At 38.1% G+C, this 12,532-nt stretch overlaps 3 protein-coding genes across 3 annotated transcripts; all 3 read left to right on the top strand.

Moving 5' to 3' along the window:
- On the top strand, positions 7,693-8,828 carry LOC109232599. The gene is made up of 2 exons (XM_019398360.1): positions 7,693-7,863; positions 8,415-8,828. The coding sequence occupies exons 1-2, from the start codon at positions 7,693-7,695 to the stop codon at positions 8,826-8,828; spliced, it is 585 nt and encodes a 194-aa protein (XP_019253905.1).
- LOC109232598 lies at positions 9,026-9,578 on the top strand. The gene is made up of 2 exons (XM_019398359.1): positions 9,026-9,367; positions 9,483-9,578. The coding sequence occupies exons 1-2, from the start codon at positions 9,026-9,028 to the stop codon at positions 9,576-9,578; spliced, it is 438 nt and encodes a 145-aa protein (XP_019253904.1).
- LOC109232597 (putative protein TPRXL) lies at positions 10,675-11,376 on the top strand. Its single transcript, XM_019398358.1, has one exon. It carries the CDS (start codon positions 10,675-10,677, stop codon positions 11,374-11,376), a length of 702 nt encoding a protein of 233 aa, XP_019253903.1.

The following is a 12,532-nucleotide window of genomic DNA, read 5'->3' as shown; positions in this document are numbered from 1 at the left end:
GCCATATTGTACCTGAATTGGCGTCACACACAAGTTAGTATCACAGAAGGAAAGAAAAACAATACACAAAACTATTTAGATAGATAGCCAAAACCGTTAGCTCCCCGGCAACGGCGCCAAAAAGTGATCGGAGCCGACCCTGCACCACTATGGAGTCGCAAGAGCGGTCGATGCAACTTTTACCCGAAAAGGTCGGGATCGAATCCACAGGGAGCTAGAATTGGGAATTGGATTCCTACCTAAACTAGCAATGCGTAAGGTTCTTAATTACGCTTCCAATCATAATTGTTCTTTTGATTACTTCTACTTTTATACTACTAAGATGCTAAATTAAACTAAGAATAATTGCTAAAGGGTTGTCTAATAGGTAACGAGGCACTAGGGAAGTGACTTCCCCCTAGGTGAATACTTGACGGATTCTAAGTCTAAGGCAAATATGTTATGTTTGGGATCGCGATACAGCCAATGCACGACGCTACTCACTCTATACCTCTCGGTAGCTCGAGTGACTTTGCCCAAATTGACTTTCTCAAGACCAATTGGGTGTCGAAATTATACAAGCAATATAGGCTCAAGTCGGGTATTACTATCTCTAGATTTAACCCTTTTAATTGGGGCTATCAATCTCTTGAGTACGCCCCAATTCCTTGTTGGACTAATTTCCTATACTTAAGCTCTATTTCTCAAGAAGAGCCCAAGTCAAATAGGCACAAATTAGTGTTTGCAACCACTAATCCAACATAAACAACACAAATCAGTCCAAATGTCAACCACCCATAAACATCTAAGCATTAAAATACAAGACCCATCAAATACCCACACTAGGGTTGAGCCACAACCCTAGCTAATGGGTCGAGCTACTCATAATAATGGAAGAAAACATGAAATTAGATGAAGAATAACCCATATAATTTGATTACAAACTAAGATAATGAAGATTCAGTGTTAAAGTAGCTCCAAATTACTCAAAATGGAACAAAACAGTCGTTCGCGTGCTCAGCTCAAAGTCATATTACAAAAGATACCCTAAAAATGTGAAAAGAAAGTATTTATACTAGGCCAAATTTTTCGGACAAAAATACCCTTGCGGAGGTACCGCGGTCCGCTGAAAATGCACCGCGGCTGTGATGACGCTTTTTGGCTTGAATATTCACTCTCTGAATCTGGCCACCGCGGGCTACACAAAATGCACCCGCGGCCGCGGTGGCTTCATTGCGGTCTGCATAAAATGCTCAGCGGACCGCACTGGCTTCAATTGTCCAAACTTCCAACTCTCTGAACCCCCCTCTTTGCGGACCGCATAAAATGGATTGCGGCCGCGAGAAAACCTCCGCGGACCGCACTACTTTAAGCTCTAAATTTGCATCTCTCTGAATCTCCTCACTGCGGACCGCACTAAATGGGTTGCGGCCGCGGTGGTCTGTTGCAACTGTGCTTTGACTTGTTCTTGGTACTTGTGCATGTTTCACTCCTTTTTGAGCTGGTTTTGACTACTTGTCACCTTTTTGACCAAACCCAGCAAACAAGCACAACATGTAAGCCTTTGGGAATATTTGTATACATTTTTAATCAAAACTCAAGTAAAAAGGAGTGTAAAATGAACTAGAATCCCTATTTATCACCTGCCCTAAAGGCGAATTGTAGAAGGTCTTAATACCGACGAACTTAGTACATTCAACAAGGACAACGACACCTTATCACAGATAAAAATTCCACCATGCTCGCAAATACCAAGCCTTGTTACTCCATCAACCCAAACCTGAACATTCTTAGCGCGATTGCCTTTCCCCTGACGGGAATAAAATGCCGAATCTCTAAATCATGCACTGAGTAAACTTCCTTTCGAGTCATCCACTGCCCCGACACGTAGGCAAGTATCCTACCATCACATCAATACAGCGCGACAACCATTCATAAATACCATGGCAACTTGTGCCTAGCCTCAGAGCTCCCAGAAGTACGACCACTGTGCTGAAACGACAGAATATCCTTCTACAAGGCGACGCCCATAGTCAAATCAACTACGCTGGGAGAAGCATCCCGCACCACCTCTATAGTACCTTTAAAATTTCTCAATTCCTGATTTGTAATAAGTGTTTCACGTCGCATAAGATTGAATAGGAAGGAAATAAAGGCATAAGCCTTAAAGGAATCAAACTGCATGATGAGGAATCAAGAAGGGAAGTACTCCTAACAGCCCTGTAGCCTCCCGAAGATAAGTACAGACGTCTCCGTATCAATCCGCGAGACTCTACTAGACTTGCTCATGACTCGTGAGACCTAAGGGAACCTAGTGCTCTGATACCATGTTGTCACGATCCAAAATTCACTAAGGGTCGTGATGGCGCCGGACACCGCTGTCAGGCAAGCCAACCATAAATACTTAATTAAATTCTCATTTAAATAATTGTGAAAACTCTGATTTTCCTTAAATTTTACTAGTAAAAGATACTCATTTCAAATTAAATATAAATGTCAAGAAGTCAATACAAAATACCCCATAATCATTCTAGAACCCGGTGTCACAAGTGCATGAGCTATCTCTAGGAAACAATATAATACAACAACTGCCCGGAATACAAATAGGACAGAAAGTAAATATGAAAATCTGAAGGAGACTCTGCTGGCTGCAGGTCGTCTCGAGAGGTGCAGCTCACCTAAGTCTCTGTATCAACCATGCTACTACGACCACGAGTCCGCTAGAGATGCATATGCCTGTGCAACAAAAATGCACGGCAAGTGTAGCATGAGTACGAAAACAACAAGTACTCAGTAAGTATCCCGCCTAATCTCGAAGAAGTAGAGACGAGAGGTCGACTTCGACACATACTAATGGTCCAATAATGATAAATCAATAATGTAACAAATTGAGGCATTATATAAGCATGATTGTAATTCAATAAAGTGAAGCAAGTAAGCAATTCTTTCTTTTATAGGAAATTCCCAAATCCCTTTTCATCATTTATACATTTATTCTCAAACCGGGAAGAAACAATTTCACTTCAATAAATTCTAAGGCAAGCAATACAAGCATGCGCAAATAATGCCGGGGACGTACGGCCCAATCCAACAATATTTAAACTATGCACTGCCAGAGGGTCGAATGGCGCGAACCATAGATGCATCTATTAACCCGCTCGCGAATCATACATGTGACGCGGTCAAATATAAATAAACAATAACCCTGCTCGCGAATCATACATGCGACGCAGGTACACATAGAATCACATATTCAAACAGTCAATCAAGACATTCGTCAAGGAAATAATTATTCAAGGAGGTGTAAATTCCCCTTTTTACATGTCAAGAAAATGAAGTTTAACTCTTTTAGAAAATCTTTTTCCACTTCGATATGACTTAAGCATTTTTAAAGTTGTCAACAAGGTTGCATTTATTACAACTAAGCATGCTTTTGGGCCCTAAACTACCCGGACATAAGCATAATAGTAGCTACGCACGGACTCTCGTCACCTCGTGCGTACGTAGCCCCCACAAATAGGAGCACATAACCAATTAACTCACCTATGGGGATAATTCCCTCTTACAAGGTTAGAAAGGAGACTCACCTCGCTCCGAAGTTCCATAACCGGCATTCCACGCCCTTCCGAAGACTCAAATCGATGCACAATGCTCCAAAACTAGCCAATAATTATGCCAATCCATTAATATATGCTCAATTACTCCTAATGATCCAATTTATAACAATTTCTAACCCCGATCGAAAAGTTGACAAAAACGCCCTCAGGCCCACATGCCCGAATTTCGAAATTTTTCGAAGATAAAGTTTGCCCATAACCTCACGAACTCAAATATATAATTTACTCTCAATTTCATGCCCAAAATCGTGGTCAAAATCCAAGAATACTAAATTTCTAGGTTTTCCCTCAAACCCAAGTTTTCCACTAATTTCCATGTTCAAATCCGTATCTAAATCATGTATTTAACTTGTAATGAGCGTGAACAACTTACCTTGAGATGCTTGAAGAACATTTCCCCTTGAAGCTCTCCAGAATCGCCCACACCAAATGAAAATGGGAGAAAAATAACCATCTCCCGATTTTAAAAGAACACACTGCCTCCAGCCTTTCCGCACCCGCGGTCAATTGACCGCTTCTGTGGTTCCGCAGGTGCGGCCCCACTACCGCATCTGCGGTCCTTCCCAGGCCCCCTATTTCCGCTTCTGCGCTCCTTCTTCCGCAGGTGCGGTCCCGCTTCTGCGGCGACTTGACCGCATATACGGTCCCAGCCTTCTCCCTTCTCAACTGCATCTGCGCTCCTTTGGCCGCTTCTGCGGCTCCGCACGTGCGGCCAAAACCTCGCAGGTGCAGTTACACCAGATACCAGCTGCTGAAGCCCTTCTTCAAACTCCAAATTTGATCCGTTAACCATCCGGAATCCACCCGAGTCCCCCCGGACCCCAACCAATCATGCCAACCAGTCCCAAAACATAATATGGACCTGCTCGAGGCCTCAAATCACATCAAACAACGCCGAAATCACGAATCACACCTCAATTCGAACTTTATGAACTTTAGAACTTCAAACTTCTACATTCGACGCCGAAACCTATCAAATCACGTCCGATTGACCTCAAATTTTGCATACAAGGCATATTCGACATTACGGACCTACTCCAAGTTCCGAAATCGGAATCCGACCCCGATATCAGAAAGTCCACTTCCGGTCAAACTTCTCGAAAACCTTCAAATTTCTATCTTTAGCCAAATGACTCCAAAATGGCCTACAGACCTCCGAATTCACTTCCGATCACGCTCCCAATACCAGTATCACCATACGGAGCTATTCCAGACTCGGAATCCCAAACAGACTTTGATAACACTGAAATGCACTTCAACCCAAATATATGACATTCTTCCAAAATGCTAACTTCCACAATAGGCGCCAAAATGCTCCCGGGTCACCCAAAACCCGATCCAGGAATATGCCCAAGTCCAAAATCATCATACGAACCTGCTGGAACCTTCAAATCCCGATTCCGAGGTCGTTTACTCTAAAATTCAATCTTAGTCAATTCTTTCAACTTAAGCTTCTGAAATGAGAATTCTCTTTCCAAATCAACTCCGAACTTCCCGGAATATAATTCCGACCATGCATACAAGTCATAATACCTGAAATGAAGCTGCTCATGGCCTCAAACTGCTGAACGACGCGCTAGAGCTCAAAACGACCGGTCGGGTCGTTACAAGTAAATATTATAATTTTAGTATATTTATATTCATGTTAACTAAAATATTTCATATATGTTTTTACTTTATATTATATATTTTATTTAAATAAAATAAATTAATTAAAATTCTCTTATAATAAATATTTTAATTTATTTCCTCTTCTAAATAATACTAGTTTTATACTTAACCTTAACACCTTTTTCCTAATTTTATAACTAAAGGTACTTTTTGAACAGATTAACAAAACTCAATTTATTTATCAAATATTACAGAAAGTACTTCTTAAATAAATTGGTCAAACACAAGCCGCTACTCTCTAGAAGTTTTTTTTTCTAAATACGCACTTGTTCGAAAAGTACTTTTGAATATAAGCATCTTGCAAAATAAGTAATTTTTGACAGCTTAGCCAACGGGCTCTTAAATAGCATACATGTTAACATACAAAAAATTATTATTGGTAATTGATAAAATTTAGTAGGTAATTTGAGATGATTTCCTAGCTTTTTTTTTAATTAAAAACTTTGAAAGATTAAAGAAAATTATTCGTTTTTTAACCATAAGTATAAACAAAATCTTCAAACAAACAAGTGTATTCTTCTTTCTTAAATTTCAAAAAACTAAAAATCCTACGTAAGAACATTTTATTTATAATTTTAGTTTGTTATTTAGTTATTCTATTTGAATATGCTTAGTTACCCATATACATCATGTTTTTCAAAATTAAATACTTAACACATTTGTGAAATGGAAATATTATTCAGGGGGATTAAAGGTATGATTTGAAATATAAATGATGAATCTGCAATTAAATCATATTAATACCTAATTCTATAAAAGTAACCTATTGTTTGGATGGTTGTTTCCGGTTGTATTGTATTGTATTGTTACCCCAGATACATTATTTATTTTTATTGTTAATATAAAACTGATTGTATTGTATTGTTAAATCCATTGTTCCGGAACAATAAGAAAACTCCATTTTATGAAACAACCAAATCGGTGTGGTGGGATTGTTCCGTATTATTCTTTCCAATTACGCCCATACTTATTATTCTATATTTTAATTTTACCCTTTACACTATTATTTATATTATATTCACCAAACTAATAAGTACTTTGTCTCCATCTTCTTTCTGCCGTGCAACTACTCAACTACGTACTTCCCTGGTTACTTCGTCTCTTTCCAACAAGAGTTTTCACATGTTAGTTTTCCATCTCTTTTCTAAATATCTAAAATAATTTCTGTAGTGACATTTGGTTGAAAATTAGTTTTTCTAAATATCTATTCAATTTCTTCTGCTTAATCAAGATTCGTACCTTGTCTTCTCCATAACTTATTAATAACACTTTTTCTCAAACAATACGTTAGTTTTCCATCTCTTTTCTTGTATATTTTTTCTGGTTAGTTCATCTATGATCTTTGCAAACTATATGTTCTGGTGATATAATTTATCAAGTTAATATCATGGTTTAAAGTGTAGCATCAAGTTATTAGTTTGATACAATTAAAACCGACAAGAAATATAAAACATGAATTATGTGTGGCTTCTGTTGTAATAATCATCCATCTTCTTCACACTATAATGATTTCTAAAGTCGGATACTATATTAAGATTAAGAACTTGGATTAATGATTAATCATGGTATCAGTTTCTCTGGAAGTATGTCTTGTCTACATGGTAGAAAACCATGAAACTTAACCATTGCCTCCCAATTACTCTGACAAACATGTATTGGCTTAGACATATAAAAACCACATATTTCACGAGCAAGATCTTCTAATTCTGGATGAAAAAACCTTCCAGGCCACTGACTCTCAGCAACATCACGTATATCAGCCCTTCTATTACAAACCAAACCATACTCATTCTTTAGTTTAAGCATATCTTCAGTAACCTCAACTCCCACAAATATAAAGTTAGGATTAGCCAAGAATGTTTTAAGGTTTGTGGGATTTCGTCCCGATAAAACAACTGCACTATTAGACACTTGTTATCAATGCAAAGTTGGAGTGTGGTTGATTTGTTGCTTGTATATGGAATAAATAAATTTGCTTAAATATACTTTTTTAGGGCTTATATTTTTCTGTTTACTTAATTAATTTAGTGTAATGTGATGCAATATTTGACTATAATTCTCTTTTTTGTACAATCCTATTAGCATGTATCTGAATTCTCCTTCATAGTTCACAATGTGTTCTATGAAGAAGAGTTCTATTTTCGGTTTATATTTATTTACGTAGTTAATTGGTTGATGTATCTCACTTAATTTTATTATATATGGCTGATCGGAATAATCAAAATAATAGATAGATATTGGAACAAGTGAGCTCTTTAGCTACATATGCTTCTTGTTAGTAGCTATTTGGTTTTGGACTTATGTACGTGAAATTAAAAATGACCGACATACGATCACACATGATATACGACTGGAAAGTGAACGAGTTAGACTTGAATTATTGAGTCATTTATTCTCAACTGAACTTTGTCGTAATATTATAAGAATGACCCCTTTAGCTTTTACCGATCTATGTGAGATGTTAGTTAGAGAGGGTGACCTTAGACCAACACTTCAAGCTACAGTTGAAGAGCAAGTTGCAAAAACACTTTACCTGTTAGCACATAATACGACGAATCGCGAGTTAGCTTTTATCTTTCGACGATCTGGGGAGTCGGTTAGTCATCATTTTCATATTGTCCTGCGAGCGTTCTTGAAGTTATATGAAAAATTTATTAAAAAAACCTGATAGCTCTCAAGTTCCTTCTGAAATTGCCAGCAGCCCAAGATTCTACCCATATTTAAGGTGAACACAAATATAATTTTATTGAACTTTTAGCTAAATTCAAGGTTGATTGCACATAATTTATTATAATAATATCAGGATTGTATTGGTGCAATTGATGGAACACATATACGTGTTAAAGTTTCACAAAGTGAAGCACCCAGATATCGTGGAAGAAAAGATTATCCAACACAAAATGTATTGGTTGCATGCACATTTGATTTAAAATTCACATATGTGTTAGCCGGTTGGGAAGGGACGGCATCTGATTCAAGAATCATGAAAGAAGCGTTAAATAGACAAGACCCGCTAAAACTTTCAGAAGGTAAATATTTCATATATTTATCTTGAAAAAGTTAGATGTGATGAATAAATAATTAAAGCTTTTACTTTTTATCTTTAGGAAAATACTACCTTGTTGATGCTGGATTGATGTTGAGAAGTGGACTTATTACGCCTATCGTGGGGAGCGATATCGCTTGAAAGAGTATTCAAGAAATCCACCTCGAAATCCTCGTGAATTATTTAATCTGCGACACGCATCTCTGCGCAATGCTATTGAACGAGCTTTTCGAGTTCTTAAAAAGAGATTTCATATAATTTCTAGTTCAACTGAACCATCATATGGTGTTGAAACCCAAAAGCTTATTATTTTTTCATGTTGTATTTTGCACAACTACTTAAGAGGTGCAGATCCAAATGATGAGTTACTTGCACAAGTTGATGCGGAGCTTATGAATGATAATGATGTGCATGAAGAGCCACCAAATCCTAGGGAAAGTAATCGGGAGTTTAGAAGGGGGGAGTTGATTAGAGATGGCATAGCAGCTGACATGTGGACTAATTATCAAGTTTAATCTTCTAGGAGAGAAAAAGTCAACGAATTTTTTCGTGTTTATTTATTTGATGTTGTTTGAAAGTAATTTCGGCTATTATTTGAGTAAAAAATATTATGTACTATGCATTTATTTTATTTTATAACTCTTACAAATATTATGTCTGATAAAGTTTTCATTAAGTCTTATGAATATCTCTTAATTACGTGGTTATCAATATGCCGAAAAGGTCAAAGGCATCCTCAAGCGATACAGATCTTTTAGATAACACTTCTGTTTGTATTTGGTCAAATGCTATGGATGATGCCTTAATTGATGCATTCTATCATGAGCGCACACTTGGAAACAGGGTTGATGGAACTTTTACTGCACACGCGATTGACAATATAGTGAAAGAGATGCAATCAAAATTTCCAGATAAAGTTTTTACCAATGAGAGAGTTCCCAACCAAACGAGAAATATTAAAATAAAATTTAGCAAGTGTTATGACACCTTTCAAAATGGGATGAGCGGGTTTGCATGGGATTCCAACACAAACATGACGAATGCTGAATCTGAAGTATGGGATCAATTAATATAGGTACATTTATTTTTAGCAGTTTTATTCTTTATTTGCATGTTATAATGTTTATCTCATTTTCTGCATTATTATATTGTACTTTTTTTTTGTGTAGGCTAAGCCTGAAGCTGCTGAATGGAGAAACAAGCCGATTAGAGATTTTGATAAGCTAATTGAGCTATATGGAAGGGATAGAGCTACTGGAAAGTGAGCTGAGACTGGAGCAGATATGGTAAAAAGGGGTGCTCGTAATAATTTGAGAAAATCAAGTGATAGTTCATTGACTATTGATGAGGTAGATTAACTAATTTCCATGAATGCTGCCTCTTTGAAAAATATCGAGGAACATGGACAACACGAGCAATATCAATCAACTCAGGAAGCACGTAAATCGAATGCATATTTAGAGGTACAGACTTCTAGCAGGAATAAAAAATCTAAATAAGATCATCTTGAAGGCATTGATGATATGTTGAGAGGTGGGATGAATAATTTGGCTAATGCAATTAATCGCCTTTCAACTATGCCACATATTCCTGAGAGTGAGATATGGCAAATGGTACAAGTGTTGGATTTAGAGCCTAGTATGCACATGAAAGCTTATATATTTCTTTGAAAACATGCAGACTTGTGTCACACACTGATTGGGTGTCCATTGGAAGACCGCGAATTTCTTTTACTGACCTTGATGACGCCACCTGGCAATTGAGTTAGACTAATGTTATTTATGCTTTAGCTATTGAGGATTTTATAGACTTTGACTAGATCGATATGAATTTTATATGTCATGTTGCTAGAAAAATTTATTATATTATGCACTTTAAGTTATGGATTATTTGCCACATTAAAGGTCAAGAACTCAAGATCCGTTGTCTACTCTGTTTTGATGGGGCTGTGAATTTTTTGTTTGTTTGTATGAAATCAATTTGGGGCTTTCGCTATCATAGTAGAATGATGATTCCCTGTGAGGAAGATGCGGAGGTCAAATGAATAAATTATTTTTATGAGTAATTCTTAATAAGCATCGTATTTAAAATTATTAAGGGTATTTTAGTAAACTTAGCAGTATACTACAGTACAATACAGTCAAACCAAACAATAAAGATGTTATTTAATAACAACAAACGATACAATATATCCAAACACAGTGTAAAATATAAAGATGCATGTAAACGGTCACGTATTCATTGTTTTCAGTGCAAAGGGACTTTTCCTCCACTTCATTCCCAACAACTAAAAGCAGCTCCACCACTTCCGTTTCCGTTTTCCCGTTTTCCCTTACCCTATTTCGTGTCCTCCTTTTATCCATGGATTCAGGTCGCGGCGGCGGAGCCAATAATTACCGGTACCTTCGGAAACCACCGTCTTCCGATCGGCTCCTCGGCATTTTCGCCACCGCTCACTCATTATCCCAACCCTCTACCTCCAGCTCCACTTCCCCTTCCACATCCGCCGCTGGAGATGAGCTCAGCGAGCACGATATCTTCGACGCGCCATCCGACGTGTCCTATGACGCCATTCACCACTCTGTTCCTTCAACATCAACGAGCCCCAATCCTAATCACCATCGCTCCCCTAACCATCGCTCTCACCACAAACATTTCGGTATCCTAGCCGCGTTGCCGGAGTCTGAGTCCCACGCCCCGGCTGTGCTCTCCGTCTCTTCGTCCTCCTCGTCTTCCTCCACATCGTCTGCTCGTTTGATTCCTACAGTACCTAAACGGCCGCCATCGGTGGATCGGATTAAATATCTCCAGTCCGCACCGGTGAATGTGCCTGTAATTTCGGCAGCAGGGGGGCGAAGAGGACGCCATTTCGACGACATTGACGATGATGAGGACGATGACGTGGATAATGGCGAGATGTTACCGCCGCATGAACTTGTTGCATCGAGGCAGACGCCGATTTTGGCATCCTCTGTGCTTGAGGGAGCTGGGAGGAAGTTGAAAGGGAGGGATTTAAGGCAGGTCCGAAATGCCATTTGGCGGAAGACAGGTTTTCTTGACTGACTTTTTAATAAATTTGAGATAGTTGCTAGGTTTCTTCCTCAATTGTGTCCGAATATAAAATTTTGAATCTTGTAGGGCTGAATTGATAAGCTATGATTAGATTATTCTGCTTTAGTAATTTTCGTTGTCATCTTTTGACACCATCGTGGCGTGTTATCAATTAAAATGAGCTTGACTTATGGGAAAAAAAGCTTGATGCTTTTTTTCTAAGATATTAGCCCAAGTTTAGTGCATTTGTATTAAAGATGAAGGCGAATCGAGCAACTTATATGGATAAACTGGATAGAAAGAAGGGAAAAAAAGCACTCATAGCATTTGCAGCTGCTTCAAAACGATTACCTCTACTTCTATATTTAACAAAAAGCAAACTGCCAGCATTAAATGGAGAGTCTTGCCTGTTTGAGCTATTGAGAGCTGGAAAGCATGCTGGTTGTCTTAGTTGCGAAAAGGCCAATTGCCTAATATTTGCTCTTCAATAACATTACAAAAAGGTGTGTGTGTATTTCTCAATTTCTCCCATGGTGTACAGTTAAAGTGCTGGTTTCATGAATAATCTGAAAATTAGCCTTATTTCGTGTACACTTGTCTACCAAACTTACAGCTTCTTGTTTTGGAAGGTTTATCGATGTTATAAAGAGGGATGGGCAGTTTTGTTGCTGAGACACTGTTCCCATTCTGAAACCAACACGTAGAGAGGAGAGAGTGTATCTATATCTGCTTTGTTTCTTGATTTTGGACTCAACCCATTACTACTGTTTTTTTGTTGAAAAAGACTGAAAGTTTCTTTGATATATCAAGATCCGATCCTTAGGGGAAAAACATGATGACTGGTATTCTTCTTCCTTCCACTGTATAGACATCCTTTAGGTACTACAACTTCTGCTTTGCACTACTAGTAGCAGTCTGTCGCCCGAAATATAATCAGATCCGTGGAATCGATCTGCTTGCCTGTGAAGTTTCCATCTCAAACTTTTGTTCTTGCTCTGTGCTTCTCAAGCTAAGTACTGCTCTTGAGCGTAATGGTATGAGCCTGAGCGAACATGCCAATGAAATTACAATAAGTTAAGCTCTTGAGGCTAGAGAAACTAGAGAGCTCAAGAAACTTGCTACTTCTTCAGTCCTAACTATGTGACATACTTCATCTTTGGTGTCAAAT

The sequence above is a fragment of the Nicotiana attenuata genome, chromosome 9 (genome assembly GCF_001879085.1).
Source record: "Nicotiana attenuata strain UT chromosome 9, NIATTr2, whole genome shotgun sequence".
NCBI lineage: Eukaryota > Viridiplantae > Streptophyta > Magnoliopsida > Solanales > Solanaceae > Nicotiana > Nicotiana attenuata.
The sequence above is the reverse complement of the archived record's forward strand: the minus strand, read 5'-3'. Positions and strand labels throughout refer to the sequence as shown.

What these genes read in the sequence shown, in the direction of transcription:
- LOC109232599 (XM_019398360.1), top strand. Translation starts at nt 7,693, where the DNA reads ATGACCCCTTTAGCTTTTACCGATCTATGTGAGATGTTAGTTAGAGAG. An exon ending in TTCGACGATCTGGGGAGTCG is followed by an intron (nt 7,864 to 8,414) that starts GTTAGTCATCAT and finishes GATGTTGAGAAG; the next exon opens with TGGACTTATTACGCCTATCG.
- LOC109232597 (XM_019398358.1), top strand. Translation starts at nt 10,675, where the DNA reads ATGGATTCAGGTCGCGGCGGCGGAGCCAATAATTACCGGTACCTTCGG.
- LOC109232598 (XM_019398359.1), top strand. Translation starts at nt 9,026, where the DNA reads ATGCCGAAAAGGTCAAAGGCATCCTCAAGCGATACAGATCTTTTAGAT. An exon ending in TGACGAATGCTGAATCTGAA is followed by an intron (nt 9,368 to 9,482) that starts GTATGGGATCAA and finishes TTTTTTGTGTAG; the next exon opens with GCTAAGCCTGAAGCTGCTGA.